The 24038-nt window shown below is 53.4% G+C and overlaps 6 protein-coding genes across 6 annotated transcripts; 1 reads left to right on the top strand and 5 right to left on the bottom strand.

Moving 5' to 3' along the window:
- Positions 1-4674: 4674 nt before the first annotated feature.
- MAA_08598 (uncharacterized protein) lies at positions 4675-5758 on the bottom strand (the record flags this gene model as incomplete). The annotated part of the gene is made up of 2 exons (XM_007826596.1): positions 4675-5107; positions 5556-5758. The coding sequence occupies 2 exons, from the start codon at positions 5756-5758 to the stop codon at positions 4675-4677; spliced, it is 636 nt and encodes a 211-aa protein (XP_007824787.1).
- An 812-nt stretch (positions 5759-6570) lies between these two features.
- On the bottom strand, positions 6571-9262 carry MAA_08599 (Peptidase S8, subtilisin-related protein; the record flags this gene model as incomplete). The annotated part of the gene is made up of 2 exons (XM_007826597.2): positions 6571-9084; positions 9155-9262. 2 exons carry the CDS (start codon positions 9260-9262, stop codon positions 6571-6573), a joined length of 2622 nt encoding a protein of 873 aa, XP_007824788.2.
- A 1445-nt stretch (positions 9263-10707) lies between these two features.
- Positions 10708-11954, bottom strand: MAA_08600 (Biotin/lipoate A/B protein ligase; the record flags this gene model as incomplete). The annotated part of the gene is made up of 2 exons (XM_007826598.2): positions 10708-10941; positions 10995-11954. 2 exons carry the CDS (start codon positions 11952-11954, stop codon positions 10708-10710), a joined length of 1194 nt encoding a protein of 397 aa, XP_007824789.2.
- A 706-nt stretch (positions 11955-12660) lies between these two features.
- Positions 12661-13650, top strand: MAA_08601 (chorismate synthase; the record flags this gene model as incomplete). The annotated part of the gene is made up of 4 exons (XM_007826599.2): positions 12661-12695; positions 12768-12867; positions 12934-13074; positions 13117-13650. 4 exons carry the CDS (start codon positions 12661-12663, stop codon positions 13648-13650), a joined length of 810 nt encoding a protein of 269 aa, XP_007824790.2.
- A 960-nt stretch (positions 13651-14610) lies between these two features.
- On the bottom strand, positions 14611-17798 carry MAA_08602 (N-terminal binuclear Zn cluster-containing/DNA binding domain-containing protein; the record flags this gene model as incomplete). Its single annotated transcript, XM_007826600.1, has 2 exons — positions 14611-17500; positions 17689-17798. The coding sequence occupies 2 exons, from the start codon at positions 17796-17798 to the stop codon at positions 14611-14613; spliced, it is 3000 nt and encodes a 999-aa protein (XP_007824791.1).
- A 2892-nt stretch (positions 17799-20690) lies between these two features.
- Positions 20691-22845, bottom strand: MAA_08603 (transcription factor Cys6; the record flags this gene model as incomplete). Its single annotated transcript, XM_007826601.2, has 6 exons — positions 20691-21521; positions 21575-21685; positions 21747-22541; positions 22600-22609; positions 22675-22687; positions 22788-22845. The coding sequence occupies 6 exons, from the start codon at positions 22843-22845 to the stop codon at positions 20691-20693; spliced, it is 1818 nt and encodes a 605-aa protein (XP_007824792.2).
- Between the last annotated feature and the right edge of the window lie 1193 nt (positions 22846-24038).

Below are 24038 nucleotides of genomic sequence, written 5' to 3'. Positions count from 1 at the left end.
ATTGATATTTCTGGGAGCATTCCCAGCATCACTTTTGTCCCGCGTCGCCGGATTGTTGGATCCCATACCGAGTACAGAGCACACACTTCAATCGACACATAGCGGGAGACGATAGACGCAGACCGACTGTGGAATGCCTAGGCCGAGACTTTCTTCTGGACGGAACAGGGTAATTATTGCATCTGCCTGCAGGAACAACGCCGTATCGTCACGTCTTTTCAATTTATTTCCGAAGCGATTATATGCAAGAAGACATTGCCTTTGCCTTGATCTCACCGAGGGTGGGACGCCGAGTATTGAGATGGTAGTCTTTGGGCGTTTGCCACAAGTGCAAGTGGCAAAGCGAGATTCACAATAGTCATGGCTTAGCCACTTGACCAAGGGAGTGCCGTTGTAGAGCCTAATTTACAGACACGGAGCATCGGCCTTCCCATTGGCTCGGGCCCTCTTGCAACTCGCAAAGGACGGAGTTACTACTACTCTTGGACTTGCAAAGCTTGGGGAGCCAACTACCAAGGTAGCGGTGCGCACCCCAGCTCTTGGGTGGCATGGGCGCCACCGCCTCGCCCAGCCCGTCCGCCAGATGTCAGACTCACGATCTCTAATGTCAAGGTTCTTGGATTCAGGTTCCTTGGATCCCATCTTCTCTCGGCATAGACCGGCATGCTAGCTTATCATAATGGCCCAAGTAGGCTTGGGTTCGGGAACGGTTCCCCATTCTAAACCATGGAGGTGAGGGACGGCGCGCATTCGGCTCTACTGCTTCCAGACACCTCCATTGCAATTGCAGTATATTGGTATTCTTCTGGACACTTGCACTGTTTTGCGGTGCCCCATGTTTACTGTACCAATCCGCTCTTGTCGGAGGTCGTCGCCTTTGTCAGGCCGACATGCATTTTTTTTTTTTCTTGCCATGGTCGAATGCGACTACCATAACACAGGTAATGCGCCCACGTCATGCCAGAGCCTCAGGGTTCAAGGAAGACTCCTATCGTTCATGGTCGTGCCGGAAATAGCAAAAACAAGATAAAGGTCGACTTTTGCGCTCGCCACGTCATCTCCATGGCCGTTCTGCCGACAATCAGTGGCTCAACAACTGCTTGCTGCATGTGATACAATATCAAACGTGCAGCAGTCAAAATGATGCATCAGAAGCGGTTTCCAATGCTTGCCTGTACCATTGCAGATAAATGAACCGTCAATTCCCAGGGCCCCCGCGATCCGAGACAATTTACCGAGTAGATCGGCTTTCGTGGTAGTAATATTACTGGCCCGGCAGCGGGTCTCCCGCTTTTATTGCTGCGCCGGACGTTGCATTAAACTACGGAGTACAATACAGACCAACATGCTACGACACAGCAATAAGGTTGTTCGGGCGACTGCCTTAGTTTCTACTGTCGATTGATGAGCCACTACACCATGCCTGCTCGGTGCGCCTGGCTTGGGTCGGGAAATATTTCATTCAAGTAAGTTCTGCGCTGGCCTGCATAATGAATTGGTTGGCATGTGCGCCGTGTTGGATGCTCCAACGCCGGCATGTACTCGGTATGAGATGGATGGTTTTTAAATGCCTCGTAGCACCTTGGCCACTCCGTCATTGTCCACGTACAAGAAGCCTTGGTGCTGCTGGAGGACGGATGGAGGAGGCGTTTTCAGGTGTAGTGTACAGAAGAGGTGGTCAGCCCAGATGCGAGTGGAACAGTCTGTCAGGGTTGCGTTTTTGAGCATTTCGAAGCATCCATGAAGAGCCGACGTCTGGTCTAGCCTCCAACTCCCCCACGCAGGTCCACGATGGGCGTGTTACAGGTTGTCCCCTCGAGCATCGTGACGGCTGGCGCGCTTGTGGGTAATGGATGAATGCGGAGGAGGAGTCTGAAGTTGCTCCTGGCTCCATTCATAAACTCATCATTCATGCGTGGTTGACTAACGACGGGAAGAAGGAACCAAGGCTTGAGCCGCTCGTCCCGCTCCGCCCAGGGCCACAGGGTCTCAGACCCAGGGCCTTTCTCTGGCGGTACGTAGCCACTATGGTCCGCACGAACGGTTTGCGGCTTTGCCATTGCCCTTGGATATGTTGAGTGGGCGTCACATCGTGCGTTTTACAAAGACGTCGATGTGTTGTAATGGTCACCGTCTTCCCTTGCTATTTTCCCCCCGGCGCGAACAACCTTTGGATGGTGCGGCTCATTTCCTCTATTGTAGGTGGACAAAAAAAATTTCAAAGTTTCAAGAATGGAGGGATGTTGACAATTTCAGATTATCATTAGGTTTTGGTCTATCAACGACGGGTCGGTTAGGCCAAGGAGCAGCCTCACATGTTTTTACAAGGTTTAGGAAAGAAGCTCATATGGCAAGAATCCTGCACAGACACGGTGAGGCGCAGTGTCCTGTGTTTCGTCTGTGGATTCATGTTGGTTCTCCGTTTTGGAGGAGGGACTGAAGAAACGGAATGTATCTGACGCACTGTGCCTGTATCGTCTTCCCAGGTACGTCCTTGGTACGTTTCCCGATATTTCTGCTTGTGCCGTTTGAAGACGCTGCATTGTATGTATGTACGACGTGTCGTGGCAGCAAGTGCAAACAACTCTGGTGCCCAGTCCCCTTGCTCACCTTGGTCTGCTTGCCCTTGGCTCTGCCAGCCTTGGTATTAGTGCGGCATGTTAGGCAACTGGAAGTGGTGCATTTGTGATTCGTCACATTCGCACACCTTGAAGGATCCCGGTCGAACTGTCCGGGGTGGCCCGCAGTCACAAGCCAGTGCAAACCAATGCATCTTTCAGACTTGGAGCGCGGCATGGGTTTGAACCATGTGCCCGCCTAGTGTAAACCATCCGACTTTACGACTTTACGGAGACGAATGTATCTTGGGTGCGTACGGAATACGCCAGTCAGTATCAGCTTATGTACATTACAGAATGAGATGGCGATGGGCGATGGCGTCTTTTAAAGCTGACTGCATGACAGGAAAGCGCCTGCCGCGGCTTGATTGACCAGGATAAATGAAAAAAAAAAAAACGACCTGTCTTTGCCGTCAACACGCCGTCCTTCAACCGCCTTTATTTGAAATTATTTATCATCTGTGCCACCTTTCCCGCACAGACGAGTTGTCAATAATCAATCTTTGGCTCCACTGCCACGCGGGACTGCTGCCCGGCAAAAGCAGGCCCAGACTCGGCTTAGACGAATTTTTCCATGACAACCACACAGCAGGCTACGTCTGCTTCAACTGCCCTATCTTCCATTCCTGGATTCATCTGGCTGGCGTCGTGCGCACAAGCTCCCTTCCAGGTAAACGGAGGAGATGCTCCAGCGGTTGGTTCGGTGCAGCCGAGGCGGTCCTCGCCCGTCACTGGCGCAACGGCCGAGTATAATACTCCAGCCACGCTTCAGCACCGCCGGTGACTGGATGCCGCATTCCAACATGTCGGTTGAACACCCAGGCATCAACGGAGCAGTTCGTAGCGGCCTGTTTCATTTGTGGAGAAAGCGCTGCGGATCGACGCGTGCGCTCGGCAATCGGGATGTAGCGTCACGCACTGCGTCACTTGCGGGCGAATGTTTGGAAATGGCTATTCCTTCAAAGGCGAAACACGGTGCTCGCTCGCTCACGGAGAAGCACTGCCTTGTGACGCTGTGACTGGCGTTGGCTTTGAATACACGCCATGTCCGCATCCAAACTTGCAGAATTGAAGGCGGGCGACCGGGTAGCCAAGTCACAAGCACCAGTATTCTATTTCAAATCACCCACGCCGCCGACCAAGGCCGTGCTATCCGCCCTGGGAACATGGTGAAAATGGTCAACTGGTAGTAGTACAGACGGCTACTGGGCCAAACCGAGCCTCCTCAACCTCGCTGCGTCGTACCGAGTAGCGCAATGCACATGTTTTGCCACCAAGGAAAATCACCCGACACCTATATCACAAATCTCCTATACATGGCCAGTCGGCAGTCGTCGTGGCAAGCAAATTACCCCAGCATCCAGGTTTTCCCCCATCCCACACATGCCAGGCCCGGCGCCTGCCCGGGCACCACGACGCGTCCCGTGGTGGATGGTCGGGTTCTGGCGAGCGTCGCAGCGGGATCCACCGCCGTGTGGTCTGCTGATCGTCTAGTGTGTGTGGGTGAAGCTGGAAGCCTTCATGTCTTGACTCTTGTTTCTGCTCTTCTTCTCGGCCAGATGGTGCGAGGGACATGGGCCAATGGGGGATTTTAGAACCGCCGCCAATCAGGGGCGGTCGAACCGGTGAATCGGGCTGTTTTTGTTTGGGGAGATGCTGTTGGTGAGTTGGGGGTTTGTTGGACAAACTTCCCCGGCTCGTGTTGTCCTGTGCCGAAAAATCTGTGCCCTGGACTTGGTTGTCGTCTTCCCGCCAATATGTCCAGGCTCTCCATAGGTTTTAGGGAGACGACGGTGTTATAGCCGAGTCCAGGGCACATTATGGAAACAGATAATGGCGGTGGGGAGGTGAAGGTTTGTCCGTGGCTTCCGTTATTGAACTGTGATTGTCTTGTCGAGGTGGACATGTGAGGAGGCCGCGGATATCGACGTACATTGAAATGGCGATATGCGCCGTGAGATGGGGCAGCGGTTTATGATTGGTGCTTGACGGGGGTTTTCTGGCGTCTACGCGTCGATCGCGCCGTGTAGTGGAATACTTGGTTCCTGGCCATGCGCTATTCTACCTTGTTGAGGAGGACCTTGACCTCGCGCAGACCCGGCTTGGCCTGGTCCCAGATGATCTTGAGGGCAGAGGCGTTTGCGTCGCTGCCAAACTTGAGCTCGGCGGCGAGGGCGGCGCCCATTTCCAGAGGCACCTCTACGGAGCTGAGATAGAGGACCCAGTAGCCTCCCGAGACGTGCCGCAGGAGCACGTCGGAGTCGATGATGATGCCGCTGCGGTTGCTGCCGACGAGGACCGTGGACGCCGCGTCCTCAGGGTCTGTTGTCTCCTTGAGCTGTGTGGTTCCGTAGCCCGGGTCCAAGTTTGCGCCGGCGAGATGGGTGGTGTTTTGGGTTGGCGGGATTCTGGGCGACCGTCTCTCGGTGTATAGCACGTCGAAAGCGTTGACGATTTTGTCCCGGAGGTTCTGGCGCTCCTTTTTTAGTCTGGTGGCTCGGTAAGTTAGCAGGCCATTTGCAATACATCATGACTTACTGGCCTGATACGCCGATGCGGCGGTCCTTGGGAACCTCGAGTCTGTCTTCGATCACCCCCCGCGAGAGGAGCGTCTCGACCGAGTTCAAAGCGCCGGCGGTATTTCCAAATATGGCAATGCCATACCGGAGATCTCGGAACCAAAAGACGAATGTGCCAAAGGCGCCTGTCGCTCCGATGTGCGAACACACGACATGCGATAGCGTGATATATATGAGATTACAGTACTACTGGAAACTGACCCGCGGGGAGCCGTCAAGGGCAGATTGCAAAGGTTTCGAACAAGGTCCCTATTCGGCACTCATTTCATCCCTGTGACGAGCCTACGCCATGTCGTGGCGAGGCATACTCGTGCGATGACTTGCGGCGTCTTCCAGCGTGAAGTGGTTGGTCGCCTACTCGTCCTGTAGGACGAAGTCGTCGCGGACAATGGAGGCGATGGGCGTGCTCCAGCCGCCGTTGGGGACAGAATGTGACCCGTTCAGAATCCGCTGAGCCAGAGCCGCGTCGACAAAGGCCTTGGTGTCGAGCCTCCGTGCTATAATGTCTCCGGAGTTGCTGGGGTATCTGGGAGGACGGCAAATCCAGAACCCTGGCGTCATGTAAGCGTGAACCGGTCATTGTGAATGTTGTTGCCATGGCATTTCATCGTCACTCGCCTAGGCGTACTCCTCGCCGCCGTCGACGGCTGCACCCGACAGCCCCGGCACCCTCTACTCCTCTAGCATGTTGTTGACGTGTATACCAAGTTCACTTGTGAATAGATTGATTCCCTGAGCCCGCGGTATCGTCCGGGTGGCCTCCCATCAGGTACTGGGGTAGAATCAGTAGTCTGACTGTCATGTCCAACGGCCTCAAAGCCGCCATGTTGTCGGATAAGTCGGAGTGTAGTAGGCGAAGCAGAAAACTGAGAAGGAAACGGCGAGAAATGAGGTGGTTTGTCGTTGATCCGGCAATTCCCAATGCCGGCCAAGTGTGTGACTCGTGCGACGTCCGTAAGTTATAATCTCCCTACCCTGTTGGGACTGGTAATCGACTCATCGACTCATCGACGTCGCCATGCGCTCGCTGCAACGCTGAAAGGAATGTACGCATGTCCATGATCCGAGACTCAACTTGATGAAATTTAAGTTTGGTCATCCTACGTTGCTCCCATCTACCCCGCATGCCTGGATTCTTGAAGGTGCGCTGAGCGGCCATCGCTCTTTTATATCCGCCAAGTGACACTGGTGTCCAACGTGGCATCTAGACTTGCGGACGGGCCCGGGCCGTGCGCCCAAGACGTCTTTCCCAAGGGGAGGAAAGAGAATTTGATCAATTTGCAACGGTACACGGGCGCTGAAGTTTTTTATCTTGTCTACTGCTCTATTCGTGACATCTACCTAGATCGTATTCCAACATGTACCGTGGCCAGTTAGTTGCGATACTTGATATAAAACGACTGCGTCCTGGCCACATCCCAGTCCTGCGTCTTGCTCTCGTCGCCGTAGATCCTCAGCGCCCTGGTTACAAACTGATACTTCCCTGCAGGCGCGTACCTGCCCGAGTCGAGCTTGCCGTCCCAGGACCACCAGCTGACTCCCCTCGGGTTCCAAAAGCTAGGGAACCCGGAGGGCTGGCCGATGGTCTTGATGCCCATGGCCTCAGTGGTGAGGTTCTTGGGCGGACACGTGGTCATGGGCACCACGTCGATTTTCACCTGGGACGACCCGAGCGCGAGGCCGACGTAGACTGCTGGAAGGACGTCGTCTGCGCCGGCACTCCCCGCGGCGGGAAGCAGGAACGTGGTGTTGTCGGGCGCCTTGACGTACTTCTTGGAGTCGCTGGAGCGGAAGATCCAGGACTGGTCCGAGGCAAGCACTGTCGAGTTGCGCAGGGAGCCGGTGAGGCCCTGGTACGGCATCGACAGGGACGAGCCGTCGGTCCCGTTGACCGTGATGTAGCCGGACCAGAGGGCGAGACGGGCGCCGTCAAGGCCGCCGGGTGGTGTGGCCACGACGTCCACTACTGCTTGCTCGCCGGGGGCGACGGTCACGCTGTCCTGCGAGAATGCAAGACTGGCGTAGGAGCCCGCTGCCTCGTTTGGGAAGGCCATTGGGTATACTGAGCCTTTTTGTAGAGTGTACATGGTCAGGGATGAGACTTGGCCGAGTCGATAGGTTGCCGGGTTCGTGCCGGTATTGGTGATGGTGAGGTTAAGCTCGCGAACCCGATGGTCCGTGTCATTGAAAGAAAGGCTAGAGGGCGACAGGAGGGATGTCGTGTACGCGGCGTCGTAGGCTTGGACCATGCCGCCGCCTTGTTGGGCAGCCGGGGCAAGTCTGCTGTAGAACTGCTTGCCGTCATTGAATAGCTGAGGATTGGCGGTAGCAGAGAGAAGGTTGTTTATGAGCCGAGGATCGCGCGTGCCTCTGACTTCTGAAACTAGGGTAATAATGGCAGCCGTGATAGGGCAGGACATGGAGGTACCAGACATGACGGCATAGCTGCCCTTGGCAACAGGGTATGTCGACAGGATGTTGCCCCCAGGGGCGCCGATTTGCGGTTTAAAGTCCATTTCCCAAGTCGGACCCCAGGAGGAAAAGAGGCTGATTGCGCCGCCGGTGACATTGTTGCCAACCTCGCTTGTAACAGACTGGGACTTGGAAAAGCTGACAAAGTCGACATTGACGTTGGACCCGGCCTTGAGGCTATTCACCCACGAAGCACCAATTTCAGGGGTGACCATGCCAGAGCCGTTCATGAGAGACGCAGGATCATCAAGCGTGGGGGCAAAGTCGCCGGCGACGTTGTTATAAACAATCATGTACTTGGCTCCTTTGGCGGCTAGGTTGACAGCCTTGTCTGCAAAGAGACAGGTGCCACGACGGACAAGAACGATGTACTTGCTCAGATCAGGCGTGTTATCCGGCAGAGCAGTGCAAGCGTCATTGGCAATAGTGGTATCGAGACTTGTGGCATAGAGCGGCATGGAAACACCTTGGAGGGCCGGCGTTCCGGGAACATAGAGGAAGTCTGTTGCTCTGCCGCCATCGACGCTGTAGCCGGCATGGAAGTGCACAGAGGGCGTGAGAATGTTGTCGTACGACGCGACGGCGGTAACTCCCTTGCCGTTGGCAGCAGTACTAATGTAAAAAAGTCCATGATCGCCATCGTTGCCGGCCGAGATGGCGCAGGGGACGCCTTGTTCAACAATCCGAGAAACGGCGACGGCCCAGGGCTCTTCAGTCCAGCCGAGGGCCCCGACGATAGATGCGCTAATAATCTGAGCGCCATCTTCAAAAGCTTTATTAAAGGCGGAAATAAGAATGTCATTGCCAGCCAGGCCGTCACATCCAAATACGCGGTAGGCGCCAAGGGTGACATTAGGCGCCGCGCCAGTAAACCCATGGGGATTTGGCTGAGCAGCGACAATACCGGCAACGTGTGATCCGTGTCCGTTGCAGTCCATGGGGTCGTTGTCCGGCACCGGGGTGTTGTATCCAGTGTAGGCGTCGCCAACAAGATCGGTGCCAAATGACACGAGACAGCCCTTGCCAAAGCAATTGTTGCCCAGGGCAGGATGCGTGTAGTCGATGCCAGTATCAATAATGGCTACTTTTATGCCCTTTCCCGTGACTCCCCTGGCTCTAAGTTTGTCCACCTGAGTCATGACGTGAGGCGAGAAGGTGTCGGCCCTTATACCATCTCGGCTGGAGATCTTGCCGGCTTCTGGTATTCCGACCACGCGAACATTGGACTCGGGCACGCCAAAGAGGTCAATTGGCCAGACGTTCTTGACCGCTGGCATTTGAGCAATCTTTTCTGCCTTTTTCTCGGCATTTTGAATATCGTGCAGCTGGATAGATACACCCTTGAAAAGCTTGTAGTCAAGCTTCATGCGAGTGGTGGCTTCGTCGTTCAGAGCTCCGAGCACAGATGAGGCGTCCTGAGCCTAGGTCAGACCACAATATCTTTTTTCTGCAATAAATAAAGAACATGGTAGGAGAGCTACTTACATGGCCGTCTTGAAGTTCCACGATATATCCTCCAGGGACTCGAGCTGATGCGGCCAGAGCTGTCGCAGCGGCCGCAAGAAGCGACGTGAAGATTTCGAGCTTCACCATTACAACCTGGGTTGAAGCGGATCACGGCAGTTGCGACAAAGACTGAATAAAACAACAATACGAAAAGGTTGAAATAGCACTTCCCCTTCCACGGCAGCGTCGGCGAGAGCAGATATATACATTGCAGCCAAGGACGGCAGGGAAGCCGCATACAGGCGACGTCGCGTACAGCCGAATGCTCAGACCATTGTTATCTTAGCAATACCGCGAGCGACAAAGCTGACAAAGAGGATAGTTCAGACCCCGGCCAGTTACCTAACCGTGTCTACATATTTAGTCCGATTTGTGCTGCAGCAATGGTCTCCGATACCACCGCCATGGGCTGCTCGATGCGGAAGGTGAGCAAATACCCTGGCGATAATAGATTGTAGATTGAGTGGGGTGTTGTCCAAATTCCCCATCATCAACTACTATGTACATACTACATAGTCCGATGAAAACGCATGCAACTAACCATCTTGGGCCCTAAATGTCCATGCGGGGAACGCATGTACTCGACACAGATATCCTTTTATTTTCATTACCCAATTTGTGTCCGAGGCCGGCAGCAAGGAAACGGAATTGTAAATGAGATGGATCCTTGCCTTGCGGTGACGTCCCAGGACCAGCACACAAGGTCCAAGGTTCTCGTTCTTCCGGTGGCTTCTTCCATGGTTCGGGCTTAGACATGCCGAGATGCTGATTTGCTGTTGTATCATTGAGTCTGCCACCTTCTGTATCGGCAGCGGAGAGAGATGATACCTTCGCACCTCTTCATGGACAATGCAAACAGTGTTTGATACCGGAGCCGTATTCTAGAACTTGCAATTAGGTTGGCTCTGCACGAGGAATTCGCGGCACGACTGGGCTTTCAACGTACTTGACGGTGATGACTGCCCCTGACCATTTTGGGCCTTTCTTCATCTCCTACTCTATTCGGAATGGTACGTCGTATAGGCAGATCAGACTGTCCAGGCACCTTTGATTGACGCAGATAGCTTCCATGATAATTACGTTGAACAATTCACGCTGAGAATAATTGGGGACGCGTATATGTGAGCTTTGCCGATATGCGGGAGTTTTAAAGACGTATGACTGCTGCGTTGGTATTTCCCGACTGCGTAGTTGATGTGGCTGCATTGGTATCACCGCACCCATACTAAGGTAATTGCGGCTGGTTGCCAAAGGCAAATTGTTACGTCCCAAAAGGCTTTGGTCGTTCATAACCAGCGAATAAAGGGGACTACCCGATCGACTGTCGCAGTTAAATGCCACGCAGTATTTCGCACCTGTTCATGCGCTGCGTAGCCAGGGAAGACCATATTCCAAGGCCATTTACGAGGATGGCTGACCGTATGTTGTGCGCGGTGCTATGTTGCAAAGAAAATGATGTACCTATCCTACACGCTCTATGATTCAAGGACTCTATTGAATATCCGGCATGACAGCAACGGCTGCTGATTGTATTAGATGGCAGCAGGCGACGAGATTTGTGTAAATTCGGTGCCAAGAATTCGGTTCATCCAGCTTCCAACGTCGTAAGCATCTTTCCTTCCCAGGCCAGCCTGAAAAAGCTGCGTGTCCCAGTTGGAGATGTCATGGAGAGAACTGTTGATAAGCTGCCGCTCGTCAAAGTTTTGCTGCCCGGCAATGCTAAATCGTTCAATGATGCCATGTCTTGCTTCAAAGTGAATTTTATGCTACCCCGGTGTCAGCTGGAGAAGTTGCTTTGATATGTGTCTGCCCTGCTTACATCAAATGATAGTTCAGGCCGATGGCGAGGATCCTCCTCAAACGGATGAGTGCAAAATGTGAACCGCGGGGTTTGTCCATATATCCAATCCTTGGATCGCAGTTCTTCGTACCCACTGGCTATCCTTTGATCCTGAGATGCGCGACTGTCGAATTCTGTCTGCACGTCAAAGTCACCATACATTTTGGCAAACTCTCCGACAACCGCGTCCTTGAACACCTCGACATCCAAGTCCACATTCCTCACCGGACTCCGCACACTATCAACGCCCCTGGCTTTCACAAAGGGCTCTGCCGGCGACCGAAGCATCCCCGAGATATTTGACAGATTGGGACTGCGAAGAAGACATGTACCGTGGTGCAAGGATCGCAAACGCGTCAGCTTGTACGCAGAGCCGGAGATTTTGAATGTGCTGTGAGCTGGCTTGCCATCTACTTGTACGTCCATGACGATGTCGTGCCGTTTGTTAACGCTCGTAGTTGGTCGTCCCAGTGACTTAAGCGCCCGAACTATCATTTCCGCATGTTTATCCCGATCAAACGCCTGCGGAGGGCAAATGACGCTGAAATTGACATTGCCAAGGTCGTGAAACACTGTTCCACCACCAGAGCGCCTTCTGACAAGCTTAACTGCAGAGTCTCTCCATCCGATTTCGTCTGGGCGGTTCACAATTTGCGCAAGTCGCGATAGATTGACCTCCAGCCACGGATTCTGGTTCCGGCCAAAGACGACGCATGGCGAGTTAACGTAGAGAAATAAAATAGTCGACTCTGGCGGAGTGGTTTGCAGCAGTCTATGCTCGACGGAGAGGTTCAAGAGAGGATCATTGGACCTAGATATGTAGACTTGTGTCTTGTTGGCGTGGTGAGCGGCAGCCTCGACAGAGAAGAGGCGTGTCTGATGACATGTTGTCTTGAGGGCCGAGGTGAACCGCCTCATCGAAGGGCCCCAGCGAGCCATGCCACCAATGATGTTGCGAGGACGAAGTGCTCAGCGAAGAAGCGCATTGAGGCGATGAGCTGTTGTTCCACGTCAAGGAGATATTACGAGACTTGAGCTACCAACCACAAGCTGTTCACCAGACAGGATATGCCTGCCTGGAAAGGGGATCAGGGCAGTTTACCCGCGTATCGTCCCGGACCAGACTGAATTGAGGTCTGCAGGCTGACTTGTTTTACAAAGAGCGTGAGGGATCAGATCGACAATTTGGAGCTCGGTGAAGGGAGTCCACACGAGCTTTTTTGGCTCTCGCCTGCATTGGGTGTACATACGTACCTCCTGGACCCACATTTAATGGATAAATCTTTACCCTGACATGAGGATGCTGTGTCATGTACGTGGGGATTTCGTCGTGAAATTCAATTTACGAGGCCTCTGGTATGCCGCGAAACTTTTTTTTTTCTTGATGTTGTTTAATTATCACATTACTTACAAGCGTGAAAGTCAATTGCAGATGCCTTGCTAGGTCTATTATCCGTTCCAACAGCACGGCACCAGTCCCATTGACCATGCGCTCATCGTCCTGCCCCTCCCCCGCCAAACCCAGAATTTCGCCAGTAGTCACCACCGAAATCGGCTCATATCAGTCAAAAAACATCCGCTTTTCCCTCCCTCAATTCTCCTCACCATCCCACGAGACAAACCTCAACAGCATCAATCGCCCAGCATGTCCACCTTCGGACACTACTTCCGGGTTACTACGTAAGCATCGCATCCGCCCCTTCTCCTCCCCTCGTCCCGCCAATCCACCACATCTGACACCGACATCTCCAGCGCTGGCGAGTCCCACGGCAAATCCGTCTCTTGCATCGTCGACAACTGCCCACCGGGCCTTGAACTCGTCAGACGACATCCAGCCTCAGCTAAACCGCCGGTGACCAGGCCAACAGGCCATCGCCACGCCGCGCAATGAAAAGGACAGAGCCATCATCCACTCCAGCACAGAATTTGGCCGCTCGGCACCCCGATCCTTCTGACGGTCCCCAACGAAGACCAGCGACCCAAGGACTATGGAAACAAGACCATCGACCTCTACCCGCGCCCCAGCCACGCCGACTGGACCTACCTGGAGAAGTACGGCGTTAGGGCCAGTTCCGGCGGCGGCTAAAGCAGTGCGCGCGAGACCATCTGCCGCGTGGCCGCCGGCGCCGCAGCACAGAAGTTGCTGAGGGACATGTACGGCGTGGAAACTGTCGCCTTTGTCACGTCGGTTGGCAATATCAAGCTCTTCGGCGATACGGACGCCATGAGCGCCGACCCCACGTTCCCCAGCTTAGCCAACACAATCACCCGCGACAAGGTCGACGAGTTCCTGCCGGTGCGGTGCCCGGACGCCGAAGCCTTAAAGCGCATGGAGGCCCGCGTCGCCGAGCTGCGCGACCAAAACGACAGCACCGGCGGCACGGTAACGTACACCCCCTCCGGCCTCGGCGAGCCGGCCTTTAACAAGCTCGAGGCCCTCATCGGCCACGCTATGCTCTCTATCCCCGCTGTCAAGGGCTTCGAGATCGGCTCCGGCTTCCTCGGCGCCGAAATAAACAGTAGCAGGCACAACGACCCCTTCATCCCCGCGCCCGCCCTTGACGCCGCCGCCCACAAGACGGGCATCCCCAGGTCTCGCCTGCACACAAAGACCAACAACTCAGGCGGCATCTAGGGCGGCATCTTTAACGGCATGCCCATCTTCCCGCGTTGCCTGTACCCCCCCCGAGGACCATCAGCCAAGACTAAACCACGGCCTTATACGACGCCCCGGGCGAGGGGGTCTTGTCGGTAAAGGGCCGCCACGACCCCTACGTGGTGCCCCGTGCGGTGCCTATTATAGAGGGCATGGCGGCGTTGGCTATTGCTGACGCTGTCATGGCTCAGCACGCGAGGCAGATGGGCATCCGGATGGCCAAGCACAAGTAACGCCCGTGACGACTGGATACAAACATATACATGTGGGAAAAAACTATACGAGACGCAATCGAAACAAAGTTTAGGAGTTTACGGACGCATATGTGACTTGGTTTAGTGGAGTTAGATATCTGCAAAACAAGATTCGGCGCTGAGCCAGAAAATGGCTCCAAATATATTTTATTCTAGACAGCCGAGCCCAACAAGTTTTTGCTCAAAAAAAAAAAAAAGATCTTCTTCAAGCTGAATGCGTCGTAATGAACCTTGACACATGTACCGTATGCTGTGTGCGATGTTGCATGCCGAAGCACGCTAATGCTGCCGTGATGCAATAATTACTACGCCCAAACATTCCACTTGTCCTTCATTATACAAGACAAATCAACCAAAAGCCCGTATCCGTACATTATTTCGTGTCCCAAGCCCAAGTCACAAGTCGCAAAAGTCCCCGGCGCAATTCCTCACTTTTTGTTGCTGTTGTCCCATGCCAGTCCCCAAGTCATAAAATACTATATATAGTCCAATGTGATACAATCAAGAAAGCAAAAATCCCAATGCCCCCCACGCTGTAAACGCCACGCCAAACTGATCGAGGTGCCGTTTCTATGCCCCATTCAAAGTATAATCAGGTCTCATCCAATACATCTTTAAAAACAAACGACAATTTTCGCAATTCTTCATAGCCAACTGGGTATGGGGAAAAGACTCGGATTGCTGATTATTGACCAGTCTGATTTCCTTGCCCATTGTTAATGTCATGGTTCTCGAATAGGCCGAGGACATCACCATCACTCGGAATATACTCGAGCCATCCACTCATGAGATCTGGTTGTTGTAAGCCCAAAGCACCAATATCAATATCCTGGCTGTCGAATGTGATGCCATCCATGCTTCCATTTCCGAATGTCCAGGATGATTGATATGGCATGCCCTGTGCGTAATAAACACTATTGTTGGCTGTGCCCCCGCCGCGGCCTTGGGAGTTACCGTCTGCCAAATTGCTCGTTGGCGACGCAGTATATCCTTCATAGCTGGCAGAATGTTGGCTGACGGGGGTAAACCCGGAGGGCATGTAAACTTTTGATCCTTCGGCCCCAGGATCGGAGAAACCGTCGCTGGTCCCTGCAACATGGCTCTGGCCGGCTGCATTAGATAGAGTAGACGGCCTTCTAGCCCGAGTCCAGCGAGGCGAAGTAGTCGGCCCAGCTAGATTTGATGGTGGAACCGCTGGCGGATACATGCTACCTGGTTCCGCAGGCATACTTTGTCTGATAGGGTCGTAAAGCATATTTCCTGGAGGCGTGCTTGCTTGACGTTGTTGAACGCTCCGAGCGTGTTGATGAGGAGCATTGCTCACGGGATGACCATTTGAGTTTTGGTACATCAAAGTCAGATTCGAGTTAGGTGAGTTCGCCGTGCCAGCCAAGCTCCAAGCAATGGGCGGCCCGCCAACTTTCGGAGAAGTCTGGGTCAAATGGCCAAAATCACCAGCAACTCCAGGCTGAAGAGGTGGCATCTTTGTGCTTTCGTACTCTTCAGAGGTATATGTCTCGCAATCCCAGATACCTTTGGCCTTCTGGTCCAGGGCCGTGAGAATGTATTTAACGCCTCCCCAATATGCATGCATCTGTTGCAATGAGTTATAGCAGCGCTGATAATTCTGGTTTGCTGCAGAAGCAAGAAGCGAGTGCCTGGAGTGCTTAGAGTTTGACGTCTTTGTCTGCGTGGCTGGACGCTTCGTCACCGCTGGGGGGGAGCTTTCTCTCGACGAGCCTTCAGACGCATTGGCACTTGATTCCATGAGAAAAGCGCATGCAGCAATGTAAATTGGCTGGCTGGTGAACGGGTTGCCAATGAAGCTTATTGGGTCTATGAGGTCGGCAAATGACAATATGTCGCAAATTGTTTTCGCACTGCTCATGCTCAGCTCGCGACTGTCTGGAAGGAGTTGGTGCTCAGTCCGCAGTCCCCCAAAAGGTGTCAACAGTGTGGGCTGGTGAAGTACAATAAACAGGGCGTGAAACCAAAAATGCAAAAGTATAAAGGTCGTCCCTTGCCTAAGGTTTAAATATGCTTTGAAGTTGCTGACATTGAACTGCAGCCGGGTATCCCAATTTTTATACATCTTGGTAACCTCGTGTTCCATTGTAGCAAGTTTGCGCCATTTGTCCTCGGTGAGATCGCGGACATCGCGGATGTTATTTAGAATGTCAGACACTCGCCCGTACAAGTGGATGATTTCCAAAAGCACTGGAAAGAGCACCGGCCACCCGGTTTCAGGGTCGACCCTCGCGGCTGGAAAGGGCAGCTCGAAGTCGTCGTCCCGAAATGTGACTGGACGACCCGTACCCGAGGATATGACTCTGTCCAGGAAGAAGACGGCCCAAAACGTGTCGATGCGCTCTTGTTCCACTTCCTTTTGCTCGTCAAGGCTTAGGGCATCAGAGTCACTCGTCTTCCTATCCTCTGGACTCTCAGAATCTCCATTTCCCCGGCTTCTGTGTCTTGTGTACCATGGATCTTTCTCGCCTTGATATTGGATGCCGACCCTCTTCTGCAAGCCTAAATCCACAGCCATCCGAATGGCAAGGCCGAGATACATCCATAACGCGCTGTCTTGGTTGGCGCCGAAGCCCTCGTAAGCCATGAGAAGCAATGCCTGGACGGCTCCGACTGAGGGACAGGGAAACGTTTCTACAGTGGCATGTTTGGCTCGTTGTGCGAAAACCTGGCCCCTCTCCGTCCTAGGCATCTTGTCGTTCCCGCTAGTGAATTGAGAAATGTCGCAAAACCTGGCCCCAATGGCGCATATGGCATCAACGAGTATGGGTTCAACTCGCTTCTCCTTGACCATTTGTACAAACTTGGGTTTCTTCAGGAAGGGATAATTGCAGCCCAGGTGCAAGAAGAAGGTATCGACCAGAGACAGGATGACTGGGTGGACGGGTAGGTGACTACTGGGGTCATAAACCGGCATGTCCTCCACGGCAACATCACTACCCACGGCAATACTGCTTCCACGGAGGCCACTCGGATTTGACAATGGCGATGCTGCGGACTGTGATCCTCCTGTAGACCTGCGCCTGTCTCGGACAGATACGACCATTTGTTTGAATCCAGGCACAATCGCAGTGGGACCGAAATATCGAAAGTATGGCACTCGATGGTTGTAATTGCGGCGCAAAGTCGGTGAGCCTGGGGTGTCGTCGGAATTGGCTGAAGGGTGTGATGCGTGTTGTGTCGGAGAGATGGGAGGCTTAAGGGTGTCTAGTTCAGTGCGGGCGACGAAAGGTTTGCGATATGGGGATAAGGAGCCATGTTTCTTGGTTTCATGGCCGTTGACGATGACGACACTGTTGGTGGTTGGCGGTGTGGGTATAGCATCGGATTTCTCGCGCCCCGTTTTCTTGCTGTCGTCCTCGGTTGGAATGTCATCCAAGGGGATGTCATCGTCTTCAGCAGCAAGCTTAGCTTCAAGCGATTCTACAGGAACATCTTTTCGGCTATCTTCTGGATATCCCTGACACTGATGTCCATTTTTGGTGCATGTCGAACAGACCGGTCGCTCACCGGCGCATCTCGTCTTCCGTCGTCGGCAGGTCAAGCAACTGCAGTACTAGTTAGAGGATCGGACCATTTGGTTTGGACTCGAACAATATTCAGGCCATGCTGTGTTTTGAGGAATGGCGAGGCGCACGAGGGGTAGTTGGAAAGGACATGGCAGGCAGCATTTTGGGGAGGCCGGCGACGCAATGCAGAGTCGCAGAGGCTGAGACAAAGAGGACGATGGACTCACGCGGCGTTGATTCTGCGCCGCTTGGACGGCGGTTGGCCTTGATTGTTAACGAAGCGGATCTGGCGAGGCGGCGGAGGACCGGAATCCGTCTTGTTGAGCAGCGAGGTCATGGTTTGATTAGACCATGACCATGACGGTGAGGTGCGGTGTGAAGGTGTTTGTCGTTGTGGTGGCGTGGACGAGAGGGACACTGGGTGATGCTCGCCTTTGTTTCGCGGGGAATGCTCGGGTTGGGCGTCGCGGGTCGGCCCAGTCGTGCTTCACGATACTAGGCGCAGGACGGGTCCCAAGGGAACAAAGGGGTGCGGCGCACAAATTTCAGACGAAGCCAGCGCAAAGCATAAATGGCAAGAGGGCGGAAGAGGGGGTGCTTAAACCGAGACGTCAGCGGACATGGTGGTGCCGTGCTGCTCAGCGCTGGGCAGAGGGCAGAGGACGACCACGGCAGACGAACAAAGGACGCCGGATGACAGACAGATGGCGGATGGCTGATGGCTGATGGCTGATGGCTGACGGGAGAGGGATGATGAGGTGGTGGTTTTGTGGCGGCCTACGTTGAAGACTGTTGGATGGCCTTTGTCGAGCTGGTCGGACAAGAAGCCCGAGGCGGAGACGTCCAGAAATTGCAGCTACAATGGCCAAGACGACTTAACGGGACCTAGAGATGCCGACGTGCAATAGAGGCGTCTTCAGCTCCCGCGTGCCGCAAGAGCTGTTGGCTATTATTGTTTGGCCGAGGCGTTGGCGTGGACGTTGGCGTTGGCGCCGGCGCTGGCGTTCAATGATGGCGTTGACTGACAGCTTTGGAGAGAAGCTCAGAGTGCGCATGTGCTGCTGGGTGCCAGTCACGTCTCTGAGGTTGCAAGGGTCGCTCCTGGACATTGGGGGTCATGGAGCCCAGCCAACTCGTGAGGACGGGCGGAAGACCGGGGAAGGTGCAACCACAAGCGGGCCCAGGCGGGAGGCAGGGGTGTGTGGGCGGTGGGCGGTGGGCGGTGGGCCGGTCTGGTTGCTCCTGCCCTGGACTGCAAGCGACCAAGTACGCATGTCCCGTGTACCTACCGGCTCACCTAGGGGCTACATCCTGTCGGCACGACACGCGAATACATGCACAAAGTAGCTCGATTGCCTTGCAATTGTACACTATACCCGTTCTGCAGACGCACATCAAGACCTCTAGACGGATATTTCGAGGTGACTCGTCATTTTCTGCGCCATCAGCTTTCTAAAGTTGGCCACAATCACCCCCCTCAACAAAACCCATCTCTCCAAAGGTTGCGGTTGGTACAGTCCCGAGACACATGCATTTTCTGCAAGTACATACCTACTTGCAGAAATGCACGTACATATTCATGAAGCCGAAAACATGTATCGGACTGAGACAACCTCGCTGCCACTTCTGGTTGGTGCTGGCTGGGTTGACTCGACTCCGCCCAACCGCGCCGTTTGGTCCGCACATCCTTATTTTCAGCTCGACTCGACGACATCGACATATAATAGCACAAGACCGCCCGATGTGCGACTACCAGCACAAACTTTAAAGCATGCCGAGTCTTCCGATACCAGACGACCCTCTACTGCTCAGTTGCCTGTGAATAGCATCTCATGCCAAGGCTACAATACAGAATCAACCATCTACCCGTCTGGGACCATCCAAACAAGGCAACTTGATGTAGGGAATGCATCACGACGATCCCTGCGACATCCTGCGCCTCTTCATGGCTTTAGGACGGAGCCTAAACTGAGGAAAACCGGGGCAGTGCGGGCTCCAGCATCGGCGGAACGTTTGCTTGGCTCGTCGGCATTGTCTTGCACGACAGGAAAAGATGCCGACTCCCTGGTTATGGCCAGGCTTCCCCAGTGACCCATCCATCTCGGGCCGGAAATCAGCGGGCCATACTCCGTAAAGTCCTCCGAGCTGTGAAGAAGGTTTACCTGTAACTTGGCCAAACTGTGGCTTTCTCCCAACCTGGCTAATAGTTTGCAGATACGTACCTTTTTTCCGTCTCCTCCTTTACCATTCGCTCACTAGGCGGCTGTGGCAATCAAGTCATATTGCGAGCAGGGGGTTCAAAGGTCTGTGTGTCTGGAGTGCAGCTTTAAACGTGTTACCAAAGGAGAAAATCCTGGATGACGGTGCACCGTTTTTAAACCCAATAGTCTACAACTTGTCTACAAACGAAGGCAACTTCATTCAATGTAAGGCTCTTTGCTAAATTCTTTGCGGGCATGCTCGCCTGTCCAGTTAGCTATACTCCGTATGACCCTCTGAATCGATATACACTACCAGCCAACAGGAATTCTATGGTTTTGTCGACCAGACCCTGTGTTCACTTTGCGCATCAACATCGCTTGCATGATAGAGTCAGCATAGGATCGATTCACAATGCGAGGCCGCCAACAGTGAGAGGCAATCACCTCTCTCACAAGGGTAGGTAGTCCGGCAACGCAGACCGGCCTCTCGAGTATTCATACTAGCCGACTGGAGTCTCGACTGAAAGCTCCAAGAACTATGATGCGGCGGATGCCCGACAGGATGCCGCATCTAGGAAAATGAAGAGCTTGTTTTAGCGATACTGCAGTGCAATTTTGCCAGCAACAGGAGCCAAGTCATGTCACACCATAATACACGTGGACCGTTGATTCTGTAATACAGTGCCATCAGAGGGATACGGCACGCCAGCGAAGTAGACTACGGAACAGGTTTTATTGTCAGACCACTGCAGAATACTAACTATGTTGTTCAGTGACGAATCTGCTTCATTGCAGGGCTTCCGCTTGACATTGTGTCACCTAGGGACATGGCGGGATAAAGCACTCATTCATATTATTCCAATGCCCTTTGTCTTTTGGTCTTTGGGTACTCGGAATCGCTTGCCTTTGGCACCTGTTCTGGGAAACATAGGCGGCTCCCTTTGCACAGTCTCGTCCCAAGTCTCCTCATCAAGCCCATTAGCAATTATCACGTCTTTTCTCATATCTACAGGGGAAACAAAGAGTTCTTATCCAAAAACGATGGTCATTCCCATGTCCTCGCTCACTCTTCTCCATAGATCCTTCTTACCCTGCCCTGGAGTGATGATCGCCTCTGGGCTGTGGTCATCGATCTCATCCGCCCGGTTCCAGACTTCTTGCACCACCTCCCAAGCTCTGTCGATATTTGTCATTCCCTGCCTTTGGCCAATGCCCCTAAAAGCTTTGCTGGCCAAATCTCTATCTGTTGGTTCAACAGCCTCACAGGACGCAACAAACAAGGGCCATAGCAGTGCACCCATAGGTCCTTCGTGTCTCACCGTCGCCTCACAGTGCACGAGGCTGATGGAGGTATGGCGCTGCACCGTTGGGTCACCTCTAGGAGAATCATAAATGGTTCGATGCAGGTACACCAGAGCCGAGTGCCTGTAGGCCAAGGCCGTATTGAAAATGCTTTGAAACTGACTCATTCTCGCCCCAAAACTGGCGGTTGATTGTTCAAGATTAGTCTGGGGATCACAGACTACTGGTAGCATCGGCTGCCATTCCTCGAGAGAAGATTCAACAGCGGCGCATTCCGCGCCGAATCTAGCACGCAGATCGGCAGTACCCGACAAGTCACCACGAGATACTGATTCTTCCATACAGTTCTTTAGAGTAAGGAGACCCGATAGTCTGTGAATGACTGGCCATAGAGATGTGGCGAGGCCGAGCAACGCGTCCACGCTGACAGGTGGCGATGATGAGCCTTGTGAGTCGGTCTGCTCAAGGAGCCCCGTGAAACTGTCACAGCTTGGATGATCCGACACTGGCGCCGTACCAGATGACAAAGCTGCAATCACATCGTAAAATCGGAACGCCTGGTTGGACGAGTTAGGTATTTACCTTGTGTTCTGATTTGCGGCGGACTTACTCGGTCTAAAAACAAACTGGTCTGGTCATTTCTACTCGGTCCATTCCGCATGATCGCCATCGCCCCCTTTAAATGACCTTCGACCAGATTTGAACGCCGTCTTTGTACGAGCTATGATACTGTGAGTTGATCGATGACAAAACAACGACAAAGAAACGTTTATCGGACTCACCACCTCGTAGTACACTAGTAAAATAATGGTTGCCAGCAACTCATTCTTGTCTCCATTATTGCCCTTTCCTATGAGATTTGCCAGGTTACGAATGGCTTCATTGTGAAATTGAATACTCTTTTGGTCGTTCTCCATCTTCTGAGCCCTGTTTCCTTCCAAGTGGGCGCTGGCGAGGGCGTAAATGGCACTCTTAACAGCCGGACTGTTGTGCGCAAGTGGAAGAACAAGTTGCTGGAATGGGTTTCCTTCATCTTCTCTCAAAACTATCAGATGGGAAAGGGTATTGCAAAAATGGTTCACAAGGACTCGATGATGGTAGTCGTTGGAAAACTCCTCAAATGCAGGTGCACAAAACTCGAACAGCGGCGACGGGGTGGCTGCAGGCGCTGTGAGGGGGAGGGATGGGTTGTGACTGGACTTTGAATGGACAAGGAGGCTCCCAGGTAGGTGTTGGGTTCCATTACTCAACAGAGGTAATGAATCATGGCCAAGGGGGCCCAGAGAATCGCGTCCACAGTCCTTTGATATGGACTCAGAGCCGTCCCACGGAACGGGGTGGTCTGTTTCGTGGGAGGTTGATGTCCCCGTCAACGCCAGCTGATGATCTGGCGTTGTCTGGACTGACACGCAGCTCTTGGAATCCCCAGGAAGTAGGGGGGATTCTTCATTTGATACTTTTTTGTTGGAAACCTCGATGTTGCGGCGCTGACGCGGCTTGACTGGTTCATACCGACACTCCTCGCCATGCTCCTGACATCTACTACAAGTTGGCCGAAGTTCATCACACTTCTTCTTCTATTGTACATCTTGTTAGTGGCACCAACGACACGACATGGCGAAGGTGGAATAATACCTTGTCTTTGCTGCGTTGAGTTAGCGATGAAGACTGGCCACGAAGTCGTCAAGACATGGAATGGAGAATGCTCACCAATAGTTGCAACCTGTGTCGAGTGTGGGACAGCGATTAGCAGCGAAATTTTACGATCGCATAGAGCGGACTGACAGGCCGCTGCACAACACAAACCAACTCGTGAGACTCACCAGCCCGTGATCGCTTTCTGGGGACTTTGGGGGCAGCAAGCCTTGTGTACAGGAGCATCTTTTCGGCTGCCACGGCGGTGAAGAAAAGCGAAGTTGCACGGTAATTTTCGAAGTCGTTCAATCGAGGCAAAACGTCCGACGCGGCAGTTGAGGGTGGCCTTGGCGACCCTTGCGATCCTTGCGATTCGCCTAGTTAATTTAAACCTGGTAATGCAGCGGCCTGCTGAGATTGAGTGAAACCAGCAGCCGAAATAGCGTCGTATCGAACGCTGGCCACTGGTTATGGAGTACGTATGCTCTGGGCTGGATGAGTGAGACTAGGATGAGCCAACCACGATGGAATATGAATGGTTTCAACAAGTTCTGGCCCGCCACAGGCAAACGTCGTCACGCGCCGTCATCTGACTACGGGGTTGCAGCTCAGCAAGGCCTCGGGGGGGACAAGGCAGGACGCGATCTGTCAAGGATGAATGAAGCCTTGGAAATATGGACGTCAGAAGGCCGTACTATCCTGGAGGCGGAGGAGGCAGGCCCGTGGCTCTCCAAGGTGAAAGGTGGCGCTGGACTTGGTCTCCTCGTCCACTCAACATCGTGACATTGCGTCGAATTGCTTGCAGGCCCTGGCCCTGTCGGCATTGTCAGACGAGGAGAAAGGTCCACTTACACAAGCCGACGCAAGGAGGAGAATCAACGCTTTGTGCGAACCATAGCCCCGAGGCCCTCTCGTGCATGAAACTAGAATTAAAACAGGCATGGTTCACCGACCTGGCATCCCTGGTGGTATTCGCTGAAGCTTCTCGGGTGGAGAGACTGGGTTACACTGCGGGGATCCCTGATATCTCTCAGCCAAGGATACGATCATGTTGGAGGGCGCCAAGGTCATTGGCATGAACCCATCATCCGAAGTATGTATATACATACGTACATACAGAGCTGCGGCGGGATGGTGATGGCACTGGGAGGTTTCGGGTATTTTGGAAGGAAGGCATGGAACATTCTGAAGCCCCCTGACTTCGGCCCTTACCACGAGCCAACTGTTGCGGCAGACTGTCCGCAGGCGACAGATGCAAGATGATCAACAGCGGCTCGTACGGCTTGTGGAGTCGGCCACGTTGGCATCCAGGAACGATAGCGGCGTCACCAAGAGGCATTTGGAAGTAGTCTCTCCCCCAGCTTGTGAGGCGGACTTGTCATGTTGTATCACAAGCATTCTACCGAGTATTGCATGAGGCTCATATTTTCCCATGTTAT

The sequence above is a fragment of the Metarhizium robertsii genome (genome assembly GCF_000187425.2).
Source record: "Metarhizium robertsii ARSEF 23 chromosome Unknown MAA_Scf_1, whole genome shotgun sequence".
Taxonomy (NCBI): Eukaryota; Fungi; Ascomycota; class Sordariomycetes; order Hypocreales; family Clavicipitaceae; genus Metarhizium; species Metarhizium robertsii.
The sequence above is the reverse complement of the archived record's forward strand: the minus strand, read 5'-3'. Positions and strand labels throughout refer to the sequence as shown.